The sequence below is a fragment of the Megascapheus bottae genome, chromosome 1 (assembly GCF_031878675.1).
Source record: "Megascapheus bottae isolate mThoBot1 chromosome 1, mThoBot2.hap1, whole genome shotgun sequence".
Lineage (NCBI taxonomy): Eukaryota > Metazoa > Chordata > Mammalia > Rodentia > Geomyidae > Megascapheus > Megascapheus bottae.
In genome coordinates this window covers 56,239,418-56,260,916 of record NC_143509.1, presented here as the reverse complement: position 1 = coordinate 56,260,916, position 21,499 = coordinate 56,239,418, and the positions used below count along the sequence as shown (strand labels likewise).

General features: G+C 37.5%; 1 protein-coding gene across 1 annotated transcript in view; it reads right to left on the bottom strand.

Moving 5' to 3' along the window:
• Ccdc14 (coiled-coil domain containing 14) overlaps positions 1-15,901 on the bottom strand; it is a 28,437-nt gene extending 12,536 nt beyond the window's left edge. The window contains exons 1-8 of the mRNA XM_090345237.1: positions 15,658-15,901; positions 9,195-9,250; positions 8,820-8,892; positions 8,513-8,582; positions 8,282-8,404; positions 3,380-3,592; positions 3,183-3,277; positions 1,449-1,965 (exon numbers count right to left, since the gene is read on the bottom strand). Coding sequence (XP_090201363.1) covers positions 1,449-1,965; positions 3,183-3,277; positions 3,380-3,592; positions 8,282-8,404; positions 8,513-8,582; positions 8,820-8,892; positions 9,195-9,250; positions 15,658-15,831 — 1,321 coding nt within the window. The 5' untranslated portion in view covers positions 15,832-15,901. The remainder of the gene's footprint in view (positions 1-1,448; positions 1,966-3,182; positions 3,278-3,379; positions 3,593-8,281; positions 8,405-8,512; positions 8,583-8,819; positions 8,893-9,194; positions 9,251-15,657) is intronic.
• Positions 15,902-21,499: the final 5,598 nt, after the last annotated feature.

Here is a 21,499-nt window from a genome sequence, read left to right as displayed (position 1 = left end):
CTCTTGGGTTCTGTGTGTGACAATCAATCTGCAAATGTTAAGTATACACAGTAAGTTCGTTTCCACAGTCAAGTCTGGGAAAATATGTGTATGTGTGGGAAAATATGTGCATGCTATATATAAGAATATAAAAGAGTGGGAATGGGAAAAGGAGAGTGATGGGATGTGTGGAAAAGTTAACAATGAAATAATCCTCTGCATTACTAATATAAGCTAATAATTGTTTAAAGTATATGAATATTATACAAAAGTACATGAACACTATAAAAAGTAAATGATTACAATATGACTCATTCACGAACATTTATCTTGATTTAAGACAAAAATCCTAAAAGTAAACTAAAAAAGGCATACAAATGTTTGGGTTACTTCTCAAAATGCTATTTATCAAATAATACAGTCACTGGCTATTTAAGAAATAATGGAAAAGGAATTTGAGTTTCTTTTCTTCTTGAATATTTTTTTTTTTTGGTTAGTTGTGGGTCTTGAACGTGAGGCCTAGGTGCTGTCTCTGAGCTCTTTTTGCTGAAAGATAGTGTGCTGTACTGCTTTGAGTCACTTTCGTTTTGTTTGTTTGAGTAGTTAACTGGATATAATTGCTCACAGGGATTTTCTGCCCTGGCTGATTCTGAACTGTGATTCTCAGATCTCAGCCTCATGAGTAGCTAGGAATACAGGCTTGGCACTCAGCTTTTCCCTGTATTTTTTAAATAGAAAAGAATTAGCCTATTGTAGGAAGTTGGTCATCTTTAGGGATCATCATATAAAAAATTTTAAATTTTATTGTTGGGGTAATGTATCGAGGAGTTATAGTTACATTCATCAGGTAGTAGGTGCATTACTTCTCAAACACTGATACGCATTCTCATGTTTTTGTCCTCGTTTTCCTTTCCCCATCCCCTTCCAATCATCTTACTCCCCCCTTTCCTTCCCTATTTCAAATAAATAAACATATATATAATATACCAGGTAACAAAGTCAGACACAGTAACCACATGACATTAAACATAAGGGAGAGAAAAAGAGAAAAGCAATAACATAGTATGTTAAGAACAACAATCACACAGGATAAACCTCTTGTTTCCATATCCTAGAGTTCATTTCATTTAGTCTCATCCTATATGACCTTATGTAAGCAGTATAATTTTATCTCCACAAATTCTCTTTGAATTTTTTCAAAACACATTAGGATTAATCAGAATGAATATACACTGTGAACAACACTGAAAGCCTGATATTTGCTAGTATATTTCAAATCCACAGGAAGGGATCAAACCTGAAAAGTAAAAATATGACCAACAGAATTTATTTCCTTATCAGTTAGAAATAAGGAAAGCACAACAAATTCTGTGTCAATTATTCTACATTTGAATGATGGGTTGATTATGCCACTGCTATTTAGTATAACATCATGTTAGTGAAAATTATAAAGAAAAGTACTCATCTACCTTGTTCTGATACCAGGGCCTTGAGCTCTCCCAACAAATAGTTTATAGTTCTAATTTTTTCAGCAGCATGGTTCACATTTTTTGCCTTCTGTACATCTTTGACTATTTTTGCGTCTTGTGCATGCATGTTTAAATACTTTCCTTTACTTGTGGTCTCTCCAGTTTGTTCTCTGGCACATCTTTCTTCACTAGTGGCCAAGAAAGCTGGCTGTGACTGAGTGAGGCTTCCACAAGTCTGAATGTCCGAGACAGTTTCTTTTCCACAAGATGGAAACATAGACATATGTGTTTGAAAACATTTTGGTAGGTCTGCTTCTTCAGAAATCGTTTGTTGTGGCAGAATGCAATTAGCAAGATTCAACTGCTGTAACATTGGAATATCTGCTTTTTCATTTTGGGGCAAGCTACATTGAACTCCAGGATGGTTATTAAATGAATTCATTGGCATATCCGGGTAGTTCACAGAGGTTGTTTTATCTTGTGGTGCAAATTTGTTATCATGATCTGTTTGAACTTCCTAAAGGAAGTTAAAAAAAAAAAAAAGCCTTCAAACATGTGAACATTCACTTCAGACACTATTTATAACAAAGTAAAACAGAAAGAAAATATTTTTCTAACATCAGAAACTGAGTTTATATAAATGTATATATTAGCTTAAAAATATGCTATATTTCGCAGCAAAATTAAGAACTGGTGTTTTAAAGCATAATTAGAACAGTCTACAATATGGGGACATTATAAGACCATGACTAAAATAGTATTACAAATACCACTCATGCTTGAAATGCATCAAAAATTAATTCACTTTTGGACTAAAACGTTTCTACTTTGGGAAATTACCTCCTAAGAAAATGAGCTCACACTTAACAAAAATCTTTCACAAAAATACATTGGCTAGAGATGCTGCTAGCTGTAGTATACTTTCCTAGCCTAAGGAAGCTCTGGGTCAATAGCCAGTACTAGGAGAAAAAATACTCCACATATCTCCTTATAAATATGTTAAAGTTGTAGAAACTTGGCTGTTGTTACTTAAATAGCAACTAACTATAGTGTACTCATTAAATGCAGAATTAACTCCTTACTAATAAGAGGTATATTAAAAGAAATAAGTGAAAAGCAAGCTATAAAACTGTAAAATTTATTTATTTATTTATTAGAAAGTTTAAAATTAAACAAAATAAAATGTATATTGAGAATAAAATGACAGAAACATTTTATATCAGAGTATAACTACAGGTGGTAGGATGGCTGATATTTTCTCTAGATCTCTCTTCTTCCCTTTTTCACTATCTTTTGTCCTTAATAATCAAGTAAATATTTTCTTTCTATCTTTCTTTGTCCTCCTCCTCCTCTTCTTCTTCTCCCCTTCCCCTCTGTTAGATGTAGGTGGGGCTTGAACTCAGAGCCTGGGCATTGTCTCTGAGAGTCTTTGCTTAAGGCTAGTACCCTCCTACGTTGAGCCACAGTGCCATTCTTTCTGGTGTTTAACTAGAGCTAAAAATCTCACAGACTTTCCCTCCTAGGCTGGCTTTGAACCACAATTCTCAGACCTCAGCCTCATGAGTCACCAGGATTACAGGTGTGAGCTACTAGATCCAGCTCATATAAGTATTTTCTAATGAAAAATAATTTTAAAAAATAAAGTCTTTATACCCCAGTACATTAATATAACACCAGTAAATTCAACATTCCACTCCTAGAATGACTGACTCATACAGTACATGAAGTACTCACAGAATGAACCACTGGAAGGCAGCGTGGCTGCTGAGGTGACCAGGCTGGAGTAGAGGTACCAAAGGCGCAAGTAGAAAGTGATGTTGCCTGAGAGTCTAAAGGTAAGATGGAAAAAAAATCATTCATATTTCACATTACTTATAACAATTTAATTATAGCTTATATTAAATTTTCTTAAAAACACCATTCATACTAACCAGAACCAGATACAGCAGGAATCCCATTAGGGCTGTTCTTTGAAGCCAAGTTATTCATCAGTGACATCTGAGTCTGTACATGCTCACAGAGGGCTTGATATATTATCGGTGAGTACATTCTATAGTGATCATGTAATGATTGATTTGACACCATGTCTTTCTCACTTTTGGTTGAAGCATCTTTAGTTATCTGTTTCTTATTCTCAGAAGATACTAATATGGAAGAAGAAAGATTCAAAAATTTTTACCATTAGATTATAAGAGGAAAAATCATTGTTCAATTAATCATATACTTCACTGAAGGGCTTTACCAATATCACTCTGCAAAGAAAAGCAACTTGATTACCCAAGGGTAGATAATGAATTGATTTTCCTTAGTCAAAATAATCTATATTAACTTTTAAAAATCCTTATTAAATACTCCCTCCTAAAAGTCTAGTGAAATTTTCACCTGCTCCATTGCCCATTTCATTCTTTCATGGGAAAATAGATCAAAAGAACATTCTGTAACAGTATCTGTATGCTTTGGCAGTTTATAAAAACAAAACAAGAGTCAGAGTTTTGAGATCAATATATAAAAAGAACACAATTCCCCTCACTAATCTTCCTACAAAACACAAATATATGTTATCAATAAACTAGTGAGTGAAAAATTTTCCTATGAAATACTGCTCTATAGATTAGGATAGCCATGTGCTAGTAGGTCACACCTGTAATCCCAGCTACTTAGGAGGTTAAGACCTAAGGATCAGAGTTCAAAGCCAGGCTGGACAGGAAAGTCTGTGAGACTCTTATCTCCAATTAACCACACTAGTGCAGTTGTGGCTCAAGTGGTAGATCATCTAGCCTTAAGCAAAAAAAAAAAAAAAAAAAAAAGCCCAGGGACAGTGCCTAGGCCCCATGATTGGCACAAAAACTAATAAAATAGGGGCCGGGAGTTTGGCCTAGTGGTAAAGTGCTTGCCTAGAATACACAAAGACCCGGGTTCGATTCCTCAGCACCACATACATAGAAAAAAGCTGGAAGAGGCACTGAGGCTTAAGTGGTAGAGCTCTAGCCTTGAGAAAGCCCAAGGACAGTGCTCAGGCCCTGAGCTCAAGCCCAGGACTGGCCAAAAAAAAAAAAAAAAAAAAAAAAAAAATTAGTAAAATATAATTAGAATAAAAATTCAAATTCTATTCTATGCTGCCATCAGAAAGAATGACATTGCCCCATTTATAAAAAAAAAATGGAAAGAAACCCAAAGAAACATAGGCTCTATGGTTTCCCTCATTTGTAACAATTAGCATATGTTAGGATTTTTCTAACAGAGAATCATAATAGCTCAAAAGCTATGTACATATGTCCATATAGGATCAGGCTGAGGGAAATGAACTCCAGGATATGGAAACAAGAGGTTTGTCTTTATGATTGTTGTTCTTAACATACTATGTGAAGCTATTTCTTTTTTCTTTTCCCCTTAAGGTTTATCTATGTTGTTACTGTATCTGACTCTGGTACCTGATATACTATATATATGTTTATTTGAAAAAGGGAAGGTAAAAGAAAAACAAGGTGAGTAGGAGGTAGTGGAAGGAGAGAAAATGGGAGTAAAACATGGGAAGGGGTAACAATGTTCAAGAAATAATGTACCCACTACCTGATGAATGTAAATACAATCCCTCTGTACATCACCCCAAGAATAAAAAAAAAATTAAAAATATACAAATTCTATTTCCCTGATTAGTAAGATTCCTTTTCCAAACTGAGGGTTCTACACTATTAACAGAAATGAATGCTCTGACAGATCATAGGTAATTTGAATAAATAAGTACAAAAATGTATAGTTCATGGTGTATCTTCCAAAGCCAAACATACTGGTAATCTATAACACTCTCATTTGTATGCCTAAAAGAAATACTTACACAAGATGTATACTAGCTGAGTAACCTTGAGGAAATTTTCATCTTAATTTCTATTTTCACTAGAAAAAAATGATAATAAATAAAAAGAATATCACTTCTCCAGAGCACAATGATTTTGGAGCTGGCTGGGAGATTTCTAAAGTCTGCCACTGCCAAAAGGAGAGGTCTGACCTCCAAGGTGACTTCATATTTTTAGTTTTGTGCAAATATTTCTGAGATCACAGACATACCCATTAAGACTCCCCAAAAGAATCCTACCTGCTCTGTCTGTCTAGACTACCTTATAGATCTAGTCACCACAGGCTATGGGTATAGCTTTCGCAGGCCCTGTCTCTGTCTATGCTGGGAAGAAGCTCAAACTCCTATCTGTAGCCTACTATGTAGGGAACATCACAGCAGAGACTTCAAAACCAGTACTCTGCAGAATTTTATGTCTGTTACCAGAAAAGCCAGTCTGAGTTGATGCTTGAGCTTGGGGGAACATGTGTACAACCCAAAGAGACACTGAAGGTCCTTGAGGACAAGGACTTGCTGTATTTGCTCTCCTCCAACTCTCAGGAGCACTAGGATCACAGTCACTGAGGAGTATCAGGAGCAGCTCTTAAAGGAAAGATTATAAAATTTTCTCTTAATAATGCAACAAGGAATCACAATATCATGGTATTTGAGGATGCTGTTTAGACATGACCATAGATGCCTCTTTGAGTTCTCATAGATAAAATTATTTTGCTGCAGGAGCCTAGTGGTAGTGTGTTTGACTAGCACGTACCAAACCCTGCATTCAATTCCTCAGTACCACATACACAGAAAAAGCTGGAAGTGGTGCTGTGGCTCAAGTGGTAGGCAGAGCTCTAGCCTTGAGAAAGCCCAAGGACAGTGCTCAGGCCCTGAGTTCAAACCCCAGGACTGGCAAAATAAATAAATGAAGACTCTACACTGATTGCCAAGAAAGACACAGTCTATCTAATAAGAAGCAGGATAATCATAATGTCTCTTGACCACTTCTCTAATGTTTCCTCACTAGATAGAAAAAAGTGTGGGCTAGGTTGGTTTGTTCTTTGATTATGAGAGAAGGAGCTTTTTGAATATTGTCAAGGGCTCCCTTATATTGAGGGACCCTGTTAGTTCCTTCAATTTCCTTGTCAGGCCTTTCCTCCACCTGGCTACATATAATAAAGAATGTTAAAAATGTAATGGTATGTCTAGGAACTGCAAATCTGAAAGAACCCTTCTCAGTTGAAGAATAATACTGTACTCAACTCCCTTTTACTATTTTAATATAACCTTATTTTGTTATGAAATAGGAAGAATAAAATGAAAACATGAATACCTATTTCACAAAATTGCTGCACAGTAAACAACATTGCAAAGTTTTTATGTAACGTGCAGCACATTAAAAGTTGTTACAGTCTGAGAGTTTGGCCTAGTCGTAGACTGCTTGCCTAGCATGCAGAAGACCTAGGTTCGATTCCTTGACACCATATACATAGAAAAAAGCTAGAAGTGGTGCTGTGGCTCAAGTGGTAGAGCTCTAGCCTTCAGAAAGCTCAAAGACAAAGTCCTCAGACCCTAAGCTCCAGGCCCAGGACTGGCCAAAAAAAAAAAGAAAAAAGAAAAGTGTTTTTACATAATATGTTGCAGTAAAACCTCAATACATTTGATGACCAAATAGTTGTAGATTCAGGGTAGACAAATAAATATTCAAAAATCTTGCTATTTGGCAATGTACCTCCAAATATATTCCCCCCAAAGTAATTAAAGCCCAGAGCAGTAAGAGTTATTTTTACTATCTTAGCAGATACAGATGTGTTACAACAAAACTGGTTAATAAATCTTGGTAAACAAGTATTTATTCTTTTTGGAAAGATAATTTTAAAATAAATGAAACATCCTGTGGTTGTCAGCATATTTCTAGCCAAGTTCTTAGATCTCTCTTCTCTTCCTGGATTTCCTTTGATCCCTTTCCTAAGAATAGTCTAATTCAAAGAATTCTCTAATTTCATACTCACAGTTCCAGGTTCTTTCCAATTTTTATAATTTTTACATTATCTCATCAGATTGTATTATGTACTGTATTATGCATCTACCAGCAGATGTCATGATCCAACATAAAATAATAAACTCTAACAGTATGTCTTAAAAATCAAAGCCTCTGAATTAAACAAAAAAACCAAAAAACCCTTAGCTCCTTTGTAAACTTAGTTCATATGAAACTATACTGATACTGAATTTTCACTTTAGGTATGATGTCTTAAATAATCCAAGACAAACTGAAAAGCAATAAATGGACATAAAGGAAAGCCTATATCTATATTATTACTACAATGTTTTAAAATAACAAACACACACATCAAAGACCAACAAATCAATCTGCCAATACACCAACATAAATAACACAAATGAAATAAAGGTTCTTGCTTTCATTAATGACACCAAAGCACCTTCCATGAAAGTTTTACCTAAGAAATCAGGATTACAGTACGTTTCATTGGTATTAATTTACTAAAATTCATGAAAAGGTTGTATTCATTTATTCAGTCAGTTCATGAAACCTTTCTAGTCTATGAATTCTAGAGGCCATAGAAGCAGTGGCTATTGAGTGGATGTATAGCATCATTTGACACTTAAGTCCTGACACACAAAAAGCAAATATCTAGTGTGGATAGTATAGAGAAGAACTACTAGAAGCCTGTTTTGATTTGAAATATACAACAATTAATTCTGGCCTTGCTGAGGCCTTTTCCAAGGTCATTCCAAATTTGAATCTTTCCTTTGGCAAGCCCAGATAAAATACCTTTTACTTTTCTTCTTAGGAAAATGACAGTATAAGTCAAATGACTTCTGAGTAATTAGACACTGAATAGTGAAAGCAAAGCACAAATGAACACATACAACTAAAATAAAAAGATAAAATTTTAAATGAAAAGATAACATCACAATATTGACAATTCTCCAGAATTAAAGATTACCTTTAAATAAACAACAAAAAAATACTTACGTATTTCTTTCCGAACTACTGAAGGAAAAGTATGTTTTTCACGTTTTTTTTGTTTTGAATCACATTTTTTGCTTTCTAAAGGTCTTAAGTTACGTCTGTTTTCTGGATATGCTGCCTCGAAACCTTTAATAATGAAAATAAAATTTTGGTAACATACAAAAGAACTATTTCGTGGAGAAAAGATAGTCAAAGAAACATTAAAAAAAAAAAAACAAAAACGAAAAACAAGACCTGAATCTTCATTTTTCAAAATGTCCCGCAGTAAAGAAACACAACCATCGAGCCCTCGTACAGGTTCAGTCTGTGAGGAAAACACCAATTAGAATACATTTGTATGTAAAATTTCAATGCAAGGAAAAAAACTGATACTGCAAAGTTTATTGCATTATTTGTAAATAATTTAGTATTTATAAACACTTAAAACAATAGACTTTCTACTTCCTTAGGGCAACTGATATTTTACCTTAGTAGTTTTTCCACTTAGTTTTTGCCTGAAGAATAAAATAGTGTGTATTCTATCTATTCACTTTAATCTTACCTGTCCTTCTGAATCACAATAAACAGGATAGCCAGAACCTGCATTAAGGCGTGATACTTTTCTTAAATGGGTTCTAGAAAAGAAGATGAATATTCTTAATTACACGGCTCTTTTTCTCTAAATATTAGTAACCAGGTCTTTTCAGCACATGTTGGGGGTGGGGAAGCTTATCTAACTATATTTAGAATGGCTAGGATGGTATGAAGATAGAAAGACAGCTAAACACTAAAATGAGCAACATAGGTAAATACAAAGTTACTGTCCAGAACTTGTAAAGGAAGCAGCCATCTAACTTTCTAGGGTAGGCAAAATGTAGTCCAGCCCAAAGACTTTTCTTGAATTTTCCTAATGTCATAATTTTCTCAAAGTACTTACCCTTTTTTCCCCTGTGTTATTTTGGCAGATCCGGGAGGCCTTCCTGAAGATACCACCTGTGACACAATATATTACATTACAGTGGATCTAAATTTTAACTTGTTATATTTTAAAGTGTCACTTGACACACCTTGAAATGGCATTCTATTTTCCTCCACCTTCCCAAACTAGAATGGTGTACCTGTCAAAAAGAACCTCCCATCCTCTCTCCCTCTAGTTCTATCAATTTTACTACTGTCTAGTCCTACTAAATGAAAAGTATTTTTGTCTTTTTGTGACTACAATGCCTTCAAGCTTCATCAATATAACATTTATCAAAACTTTTCTTTGTAAGGTTGAATAAAATTCCATATATGTATATGGCATGTTATTCATTTTTTAATGAGATATATCTTAAAATCCAAAATTACAACTTAACCTTTAAGTAATAAATATGTCCTATGTGAAAAAGGAAGCAAGGAATGTACATATTTCGTTCTTTCAGTTTATTTCTTAAATCTAAAAACTAGTATAATTTAAAACCAGAAGACCCTACTGTTATTGAGGTTAACTTATACAAACCTCTAAATATGCTCTATATATTCCACATTTTTTTGGAAACATTTCAGTAATTCAAGGTATAGGACAAAATTCACAACCTGCTTCCATTTATTTACATTCTTTAAAAGTCCTGACAACTAAGAAAAGTGAGAGAGGGGGTGAGAGAAGGAAGGGTGAGAATATTGAAAGGGGTGGCATTGATCAAGATATATCATATTCATAAACAGCTGTTAAATGCCAACTGCTTTGTGTAACTACTTAAAGATAAGGTCTGCCCCTCCTCTGTATCTACATCTCATTGTCTCATTTTTCAAGATTCACATAGTGCTAGGCACCAGTGGTTCACATTTATAATTCTAGCTACTTGACAATAGGAGTATAACAGTTCAAGTCCAATCTTGGCAAGATTGTTTGAGACTATTCTCCACCTATAGCTAAGTGTGGTGGAACATGCAAGTCATCTTAAGCTACGTAAGTCTGATATTGGGAGGATCATAGTTCTGGGTAGTAAAAACAAGTCTTCAAGATTTCATCTCAATGAGAAGAAGCTGGGCATGGGGGTACATGCCTGTCAAGTTAGCTAGGCCAAGAAGCAATCTCATTTTATAATAAGGGAATGACAATCTAGTACACACTCAAGCAAGCAATGAGATTCTAGCTCAAAAATAACAAGTGCAGAAAAGGGCTAGAAGTGTGTAAAGGATCTGTCTAGAGAGCACAAAGAACTGAGTTTTGAAGGGGATTTCATACAGCAATGTTGTAAGCAAGGCACATGTGTTCATGCCTGTAACCCTAGCTACTCAGGAGGTTGAGATTTGAAGATCACAGTTTGAAGTTAGCCGGGGAAGAAAGTCCACGAGACATATCTAATTAACTACCAAAAAGTTAGAAGTGAAGCTGTGACTCAAGTGGTAGAGTATAGGTATTGAATAAAAAGCTCAGAGATAGTACCTAGGCCAAGGTCAAGGCCCAAAACAAGCATTTTTTTTTTAAAGAGTGATTTTAAAAGTAACATAGCAAGTATTTAAAAAGGAAAAAATATATATTTTCTTTATATGTACCTTATCTCTTGGAATATTAGATATAAATAGGTATAGTTGTCTCTGGGAAGGGAAACTACAGTATCTAGTAAACAATGCAATAAGAGGCTATGATGTAGCTTTTATTTTTAATAATTTTGTATCCAATAAATATAACCACCAAACTAATTTTAAGATTTCAAATTCCCTAATCCTTCCAGTATGCCAATCCTTGAACTTGAATGCAGTCCCTAAGCTTTCATGCTCAAGGCTAGTGTTCTACCACCTAAACCAAGCTTCACTTCTAGCTTTTTTGATGCTTAACTGGAGATAAGAGTCTCATGGACTTTTTACTGCCTTGGCTGGCTTTGAACTGTGATTCTCAGATCTCAGTCTCTTGAGTAGCTAGGATTACAGGCATGAACCAACAGCATCAGGCTGAGAACCTCTTTTCAAGCTGTGTTGGGAAGAGTTATGTTTCTTGAGACAATTCAGGATACGAAGTATCATAAAGCCAGTAGTAATCAACTCTGCAGGAAATAAGGCTCAACTAGTCTCTGCATCACATTTTCAGAGTCATTTATTTCCTTTGTTATACCTATGTTTACATCCTGGCTGAAATCAAAACAAAAATTTAAGGTACAGTACAAGATTGAGTCCCAAAACAAAACCTTTCATGTGGCGGCAGTGGTGGTAGCTCACACCTGCAATCCTAGCTACTCTGAGATCTGAGGATCAAGGTTTAAAGCCAGTCACCACACAAAAGGACCTGAGACTTACCAATTTGAAATTGGATAGTGAAGGGGGGAAAACAAGATGAGGGGTGGGGGTGAGGGGGAAGGAAATGGGGACCAAGACATGTGAAAGGGTATCAATGTATGGGAATTAATTCACCATCTATCTGGCAAATATCATGTAACCCTTCTATTAATTACAAAAAAAATACTATGCAGGAAAAATAAATTAAAAAAAAGGACCTGAGACTTAACCAATTAACCTCTAGAAAACGGGAAGTGAGGCTTGACTCACTGGTAGGGTGGTAGCCTTGAGCTGAAGAGCTCAGGGACAACACCCAGGCCCAGGGGTATGGCGATAGCCTTGAGCTGAAGAGCTCAGGGACAGTGCCCACGCTGAGTTCAAGCCCCACGACCCACCAAAAAAACCCAAAAAACAAAAAAACCACCTATCAATATGTAGTCGTCTTTTAAAATAAAAGTAAAAGCCAGATGCTGGTGACTTACATTTATAATCCTACCTATGCAGGAGATGGGACTAGAATATCACAGCTCAAAGTCAACCCAAGCAAAAAGTTTTCAAGAGCTCATCTCCAATAGTTGGGCACAATCGTAAGTACCTGTTATCCCAGAGCCAAGAGTTTGGCCTAGTGGTAGAGTGCTTGTTTAGCATGTAAGAAGACCCAGGTTTGATTCCTCGGTACCATATTCATAGAAATTGCCAGAAATGGTGCTGCTGCCCAAGTGGTAGAGCACTAGCCTTGAGAAAGTCCAATGCTCAGGCCCTGCATTCAAGCCCCAGAACTGGCAAAAACAAACAAACAAAACCTCTTACAGAAAGAGAGGTGTAGGAAAGTATTTGTTATCCCAGTTAGAGAAAAGCATAGAGGATCACATTCCAGGGCAGTCCAAGCAAAAAGCAAGATCCTATCTCAATAGATTATCTGAAATAAATGTATAGACTAATTGTAAGATTATAGTTTCTCTCTCCTTCCTTTCTCTATTTGGTTTAAAAAAATTACCCTTGATAAAAAGCACTCTGAAACAATATTCTCCCATTTGGGAGGTATGTCTTATTTTTAAATTCTAGTAAAAAGGAATGCCTGTATATACTTCAGCCAGATTCCACAATTCTTGACATTTTATGTTTGCCATATTTTCTCTGAGTATGGACAAAATATTGGTTTTTTTGGGGGGCAGGAGGGTCTGGCTACTACAAAGTTATGTTCGAGACATACCTAAACATTACAGAAAAACAAGGCTACTTTTACAGCCAGGTGCAGTGGCTCATGCTTGTAATCATAGCTACTCAGGAAGCTGAGATCTGAGGATTGCAGTTCAAAGCAACCCAGGCACTAAAGACCATGAGACTCAACCACTGGAAAACCGGAAGTGACACTGTGGCTCAAGTGGCAGGATGGCAGCCTTGAGCTGAAGAGCTCAAGGACAACACCCAGGCCCAGAGTTCAAGCTCTACGAGCAACCAAAAAACAAACAAACAAACAAAAAACAAACAACCCAAGGCTATTCTTTACAACAATTATCAAAATCAGAAAATAAACATTTAGGTTTATAACTTAATCTAGATACCTTAGTCACACATTATAGTTTCCCAATACTGTCCTTTATAGGCCAAAAGAATTGTCCATGATCATAAACTGCTTGTGAGTATCTTTTGATTTGGCGTAGCTCCTTGAGCTGCTGCTCACTGCATTTACAATAACCTTGACATATTTAAAGAGCCAGTTAATTTGTATGGACATTTAGATGCGTCTGCAAGTTTCCATCTAATCAAACTCATATATTTCTGGCAGAAATAGATATGTCATTCTTAATACAGTATAAGTAGACATATATCAGTTTGTCCTGTAATTGGCGATGTAAACTGACATTGAGATGGTATTTGGTGGCCAGGAGTGTGGCCTACTGGTAGAGTGCTTGTCTAGCATGCACAAAGCCCGGGGTTCAACTCCTTGATATCACATATACAGGAAAGGCCATAGCTCAAGGGGCAAAGCAAAAAAAATAAGCCTTGAACAAAATGTGTGCAAGGACAGTGCACAGGCCCTGAGTTCAAGCCCCAGGAATGGCAAAAAAAAAAAAAAAAAAAAAAGTTGACTGGATCATATGAGTACTATTTTTAAGTTTCTGTTTCATTCTATTTTTGAACCATAGTATTACAACATATGCCCAAGCTGGTCTCTAGTTTACACTTCTTTTGCCTTAGCCTCCTAAGTGCTGAGACTACAGATACATGCTACAATACCTGGCTCACTTTTAACTTTTTTTTTTTTGCCAGTCCTGGGCTTGAGCTCAGGGCCTGAGCACTGTCCTTGGACTTTCTCAAGGCTAGAGCTCTACCACTTGAGCCTCAGCACCACTTCCGGCTTTTTCTATATTTGTGGTACTGAGGAATCGAACCTGGGTCTTCATGCATGCTAGGCAAGCACTTTAACCACTAGGCCAAACTCCCGGCCCTACTTTTAACTTTTTTAAAATGATTATTATAAAGGTGATGTACAAAAGGGTCACTGTTCTGTAAGTCAGGTACTCAGGTGCTCAGTACCTTTCTTTTTGGACAATGTCACCCCTTCTTTCGTTCTTTCCCAGTTTTTCTCTCCTATCCCAGTCACTTTTAACTTCTTGAGGAAATCTCAAACTGTTTTCCATAGCAGCTGTTTAAGTGCTAAAGGCATGGCTTGTGGAGTTTTTGCCTAGTAAGCTTAAGGCCATGAGTGCTAACACTAGTACCACAGCAACTATTCTTTTTATATTCCCACCTAAAAAGGTTCGATTTCTCAGTATTCTTACAACACCTTTTGTTAGGGAATATCTCACTGTGGTTTAAATTTGCATTTTCCTGATCATTAGTGAGATTAGACTAAATATACATGTCTTTGAAAACAGGTGTATTCAATTCCGTTTGTTCATTATTCAAGTGTTTATTTCCATGCTTTTGAATTGTATTTTGGATATTAACTCTTTTCCAGATATGTGACTTGGAAAGATATACATAATGGTGCTGGGGCTTGAACTCTGGGAACTGTCTCTGAATTTCTTTTGCTCAAGGCTAGTGCTTTACCACTTGAATCACAGCTCCAATTCCAGCTTCTTAAACTGGAGATAAGAACCTCACCATCTTTCCTGTGTAGGCTGGCTTCAAACCAATATCCTCATCTAGCTAGGATTACAGGTATGAGCCACCAGAACCTGGCGACTTGCATATATGTTATCCCAAACTGTATTGCCTTTTCTTTGTTGTACAGATTCACTGATAGGCTCATGATCTAGGCTCGTCTTATAACACTTCTACCTGAGTCCTGTGGTTGGTCATTATTCCAGAAGCTATGGTTCCTTTAATGGGCAAGTCTTTGGGGAACAAGATCTAGAAACTAGACTCAGTCTTTACTACTAAGGCTTTCTCTCTTTGCTCAAATACTTCAAAAATGCTTAGTTAAAATGCCTGGATAATTCCAATTTTTAATCTTGTGGCGTTTTTTTAATTTTTGAATTTTCCTATATTAACATTAAAGAAATCTGAACGGCTCCGTTTCCTTGTGTGTAAGTAACATGTTTGGCTTGCTTTCACCATTAAACAAACGAACAGACTTGGAGCCATCCTTTCTAGATCGTGAAAAATGACCTTTTCATATTTAGAATTCAAATTCTTTTGTTAAGGGGTTATTAGCTGCTTAACGTCTTGTCTACTAGCTATAAAACTTGCTGTGACAAGCATCCCAAGGGAAAGTCACTAATTGGGAGATTTAAAAAGGCATCGCGCTTTTATAAAAGGGCCAGTTGGGGGCCGCTCGGGCCCTGGGAAGGGCAGAGAGAGGCTGGCTAAGGAGGGCGAGGGACATACTCGGGCGACAAGAGATTGTCGGGCTGAGTGAGGCCGGCCTGGAACCCGGCCATAGTCTGCGTCCCGGAGGACCACGACGATGACGGACTCACAGCCTACAGCGTCCTGGAGGTCCACGACGACCGACCCACGGCCCACACTGACTCACGGGCGGCCGCGCGAGCCGGGAGGCCCAAGACCCCCCACCCCCAGGCCACGCATTCTTAGGGGCCTCCGCACCGTCAATTCGCGTCCCCGGCCTAAGAACCAACTCAAGTCTCTCACCATCCCTACCCCCACGGGAGGCTTTTCAAGTCCGCAACCCTCACCTGGCCCGGTCGAGATCCGGACCTGACCATTTCTCGCAGTCTCAAAATTATACAGGTGGAGAAAAGACAAGCTGCAGTGTAAATGGAATTAACCGCCGCGGACTTCCGATCCCCTTTGGCCCGCCCCCGCTTCTTCCGCTTCCGGTAAGGAGCCCGCCGCAGGCCGCGCCTCATAGCTTCCCTCACGCTGTCATTTTCCTGACTCCGGATTCCAGGTGGCCTGAATGTGCGCAACTATTGACTCCTCCCCTCCCTTCAGATGGTCGCATTCTGGTAGGAGAAACCAACAGAATGCACAGGGAGGGGCGGGGCCTGAGCGAGGGGAGGGGCTAGAGGAGCAGAATGTTTGCGCGAAGGGGCGGGGCCTAGCTGAAGGGGCGGGGACAGATGGGAGAGACGCCGGGGAGGGGCGGGGCCTAGCGGAAGGGGCGGGGACAGATAGAGACGTCTGGGAAGGGGCGGGGCGGACAGTCTAGGTACTGCGGTGGGCGGAGGTGACTACCATAACAACTGAGTATTCTGTGGAAGTTCGCAGTCTCCCTTCTCCCTAAGAGAAGTGCAGATGAGGGACAGTCTGAGCGGCCAGAGGATTTGGAAGCTGACAGAGTGGCTCAAGTTCTAGACAGTCGGCCCTGCACTGGAGTTTCAGATTCCCTTAGGGCCAAGATAATTGGGACATTGAACCAAGAAGTTTCAGAAGGAATTGGGCTCTGCTTTTTGGTTTTAGTTTGGAGTTCCATGTGCTGTGTTAAATGATTTCATTCTGAATATTCAGTAAAAATCGCTTTGTAAAAAAAGTAATTAAATGTCTTTGTGTAATTATGATGGCAATTTCAGAATTATTCTCACTGATCTAGAAAGGTGCTCAATAGGATTTAGGATTTCTATATATGGTTTTCTACCTTCTGTCCAGGTGATTGTTTTTGCCGCTGACAAGCCACACTAATTGTGGTAGGGATTGGTTTTTAAGTCATTGTGTATGGGGTTCATGTTTTCAACTAGGAGACAAATTAACTTAATTCCTTTATTAAAAAAGGTGGTGTGCCGGGAGTTTGGCCTAGTGGTAAAGTGCTTGCCTAGCATGCACCAAGACTCAGGTTCAATTTCTTGGCACCACATACATAGAAAAAAGCCAGAAATGGTGCTGTGCAAGAGCTCTAGCCTTGAGAAAACCCTAGGACAGTTCTCAGGCCTTGGACTGAAGCCCTGGACTGGCCAAAAAAGAAAAAAGAAAAAGGTGCTGCAAATATTAAGATCCAAGAAGTAAACACTTTTTAAACCAATATATTTACTCTTAATGGATTTTATGACATGAATATGTGACAAAATTATTTTTGAATTTGATGAGGCTGCATAGCCCTCTCCTCAGCTAAAGCCTTTGTAAAAGTTTTTAGTATATTCACCTGAGGTTCCAGATCAAGATTCCAAATGAAGTTGACTTGATTTTTAAAATCAAATTTTCTTAATATATATTTTACAGAAAAAAAGAAAAGAACACTCAGTTTTACATAGAGGCTACCCTTTTTTTTAAGTTTGGTGCCTTTCCTTCTATTTTCCCCCTCTGCATGTGTATTTCAATATAGATTACCATAATTTGAATGTTTTATCATCATTAATTTCTCATTAGCCTACAATAACAACATGGCTATGTAATGTTGCCTTATCCATTTCTCTGTTATCTGGAATCTTATGTACCCTCCTTATTTTGGGGTTGGAGTGTTGTTTGCCACAGATATAACAGTGAGCTGAGATCTGAAGGTGAACTTGAAGAAATTTAATACATTATACACATACAGGGCCAGGTAAAAGAGACTGAGTAAATAATATACACAGTGGGGATGGAGATGTATGAAGGAGTCAGATGATGGGATTTAATTTTTTTTATCCCAGTGGCAAAGGAAAATTATAAAAGATTGAGTAGGGTAATATGAACTGATGTTTTACAAAGGTGGCTAACTGCAGTATATAGTAGATATCCCCAGCAGCCTGCAAATTTAGTCAGCTTCCATTTTTGTTAAGTGGTTTTAAAATAGTTTTCATTTAAAAAAAAACAGGAGAAAAATATCTTGTGTTGCATGAAAATCTTGTCAGAAAGCTTTATTGGATCTGTTGTAGATCATAATCCTGAAACACAATCTCCAAATACCAAAATTCAGAAAGGTCAAATCTCTGAAGTCTAAAATCCCCTAAATCACAATGTGAAAAATTAATTCCCCAATGTTGAAATCTTGAAAGCTGTATTGAGAATGGCAATTCCAGCTGAATAAGGGGTTTGGGGGAGGCCATGCAAGAAAGGTACAAAGAGGTAGAAAGACAAATTTTAGGAGTGAATGCATTTTGTATACATATGGTTGTATCCTGTTAATAGAGAATATCTAGAAACCCAACAGAACATTATTTTCAGAAGTCTGTAAGGGTACTCTGAGTAACTTTGAGTAGACTAGATGGGAACCATGCACCCTCAATGTAAGAAGGCATCATCCATTACTAAAACAGTCACATTTATTATTTTTTGTCCAGCTGTTGCTGTGCTACAACAGCAGAAATGAGACCCCAATGGCCTGAAACTATTTCCTATCTCCACCTTTACAGTGCAGAGACCATTTGGAGAGAAGAATGGGTATAAATCTCCCTTTCCCCACCCCATCCTGTCTCAGACCTTCTACTGTCCCAGGGACTGTCCTATAAGGAGGATGTATACAGACTTGGCCTACAGTTTGTTTTTATTTTAATGTGACTTTCTTATTCCTGAAACCTAGGTGTGTGCCCCATAGTCTGTGATGGAATGGCACCACTTCTCACAATTACAATGATGAGTAGTTATGTGATAACATCTTCCAAACTAGAATTTAATCTCTACCAAAGCAAGACCTTGCCTTGTTGTTATGCTCCCGGCTTATTACAATGCTTTATGCATAGTAGGAATTTTTAAAATATTTGAACTGGCCATCATTTGGACTTATATGAAACATTGGGGCTGAGAGCTACTTAATGCCCAAGGCTCAGGGTTATGCACGGTCAGTCCTGTAAACTTGATCTAGAAATTTAGTCTCTGATATCTTGAAGTTTAGTCTCTTTGGTATCTTGAAGCTTTGTCTCTTTAGAGTCTTAGAGTTGTGTCTTAGTAGAGTTGTGTAACCCTACTTGTCTATCCAGTCTTTTATATCTAAGTACATTGGACCAATGATTTTTCCAATTGGCTCACCTCTGAAGTGTGAAAGACTGCTCGTTTGATCATATTCCAGGTTATAGGAGAGAGCCAAAGTTACAAGTACACAAAGACCTAAAGTGTAAACACAGATTTATACTCAGGATGTCAGATTCAAAATTAAAAGGCTGCAGATAAAGTCACGTGTTGGGAGCATGAGCTCAGTTCTGCACAGAAGGATCTGGGATTTTTCTGTTACCTTTCCTTGAGACATTTGTTCCAAACCAAAGGTTTTCATCCTTTAGAAAACATATAAAACTGTGAGAATATGCTAAATGCTTTATAATTTTTCTCAGAAAAATGCTAATGTGCACATTCATTTCTGAAACATTGGTATGTAATAGCATCAGAAGTATGCAGGAGGTGCTCAAAGGGTTTCTGGTTAAGATTCTTCTTTTAACCTACTTCAAAATTGACCTCTCATACTGAAGTGTTCAACTCTTAGAATTGGCTAACTAGGGATGGTAGGTCCCTGGTTGAATGACCTAAAGAGAAGGGCATGAAGCATAGTGAAAATGCAATTTAGTCATGATGTTTGCATTTTTCACCAATGCTTTAAATGTATCTGCAGCCTTCACTGTAATCAAAATAGCTTAATTTAGGAAAAAGAGCCCACTTCTTTTTCTTTATAAAATCTTACTTTTATTGCTTCCTGAATTTTTTTTCCTTTTTAGGGGAGAAATATAAACCATCTGTTACTAGGTTCTCTGTTTGACAGCTTAACTAGGGTCATGCTAGGACTTAGAGATTGTTGGGGCATAATAGGAAGGAATGGCGCTAGAAGGGTGTGTTGAAGGCAAGGGTCAAGAGAGCCCTTGGAATGATTTCATCATGAGGAAGAAATGATTGGGAACAATGAGCCATGTCTACAATTTAAGTGTGAGTTTTAATACCTCATCATGTCTGTCATATCGCCTGAAGCCCTCATGGACTTTTACTTGACCCAAGGACAGGTGCAATAATAAATAGTAAAAATATTGAAGCTGTTTAGCCAGGCACCAATGGCCCATGCTTGTGATCCTAGCTACTTAGGAAGCCGAAATCTGAGGATCACAGTTCAAAGCCAGCCTGGGCAGAAAAGTCTGTGATACTCTTATCTCCAATAAATTACTTGGAAAAAGCCAGATGTAGCACTGTGGTTCACATGGTAGAGCACTAGCCTTGAGCACAAAGAAGCTCAGGGATAGCTTCCAGGTCCCAAGTTCAAGCCCCAGGACTCGTAAAAAAAGAATATATATATATATATACACACATATATATATGTGCATGTATGTAGTTTAAAATCTCTATAAAGGGTAGTGGCATATACCAGTAGCTACTTATCATATCTACTCATAATTTCCTGCCTGAGACTGTTTTCTGGAGCAAAAGGAGCAAGCCCAAACAAACAAAAATGCAGAAGAGTTAATTCAACATTGATGGGTGAAGCTTCCTCACCTATCACACTAGGGTAAGTGTAAATCTGTCTCCAAGAGTTCCTAAGCAGTAATGGAGATTACAAGTATGAGCCACCAGCACCCAGTTCAGATACTTTAATTTTTTTTACTAGTGACATTGAATAACTTGATTTCTCTAAGATTTTTTCCCTTCTGAAAACAAGGGATAAAGGCATTGACTTCATAAGATCTGTTAGGAAAAAAAAGAAAATGATAAAGTTTTTTATATAATGGCTTACATACAGCAGATGCTTAATAAGTATTGGCCATGAACATGAACTTAGCATTTATAGCATTTGCTTTCCATTGGGCAAAGCCACACTCTACCCTTGACGGGCTGCTGAAGCAGATTGATTTGGAAAGTGTGTGGAAAGACAAATTCTGGTGAGTGACTTATAAATACCAATAGCATAAAAGAAGCATTGCCATAGGAAGGAAAATGGTGACATGTTATATCTTAGAAGATAGAGGTGATGCCACAATGGGTTGTTTAGTCTCAGTTATGGTTGCAGGACCACCAAAAATTGTGCAGGCATAACATTTGAGAAAAAAGAACTGATTCAGTGACTGACACACCTGGTGTTAAGAACGACAATCATAGCTTGTTCAATTCATCTGCTTCCTTTGAGAAAGAAAATTCCTTAAGACTTTGTCAGAAGTATTTGTACTCATGCAAAGGATTTGTTCCAGAGAGTCTCATTACACATTTAAAGTTTTAGAAAAATCTGTTGAAATACTGATATCTGGAACGTTCTACTAGTACTTCTTAGAACTACTTAAAGCCAGTTATGCTTCTGACTAGGGTAAAACTAACATTCCTTGAGGGAAGAATTCAGATATTACTTACCAGCTTAGTGCTCGGTTTAGCAAAATGAACCACTATTATTCACCTGAAATTCCAGTTCAGTTGGATGTTCTATATTTTGTCTGGCATATGACTAACCGCAATAAATATTGATGAGTAAGTGAATGAATGAATGACTAGCATATGCCAATAAATAGAGCAATGAACTGTTAAAAACTTGGTTGCTCATATAACAGATACTTGCCTAAAGTACAACTAATTGTCACAAAAGATCAAAATGTCTCTCCTCTTAAAAGCATTCTCCTTTTTACAATCCTTAAGTCTGAAATACATCCATGCTTGCTGTTACTCAGAATTTGCATGGGATGAATTCAGATTTTCTGGTAACATAGG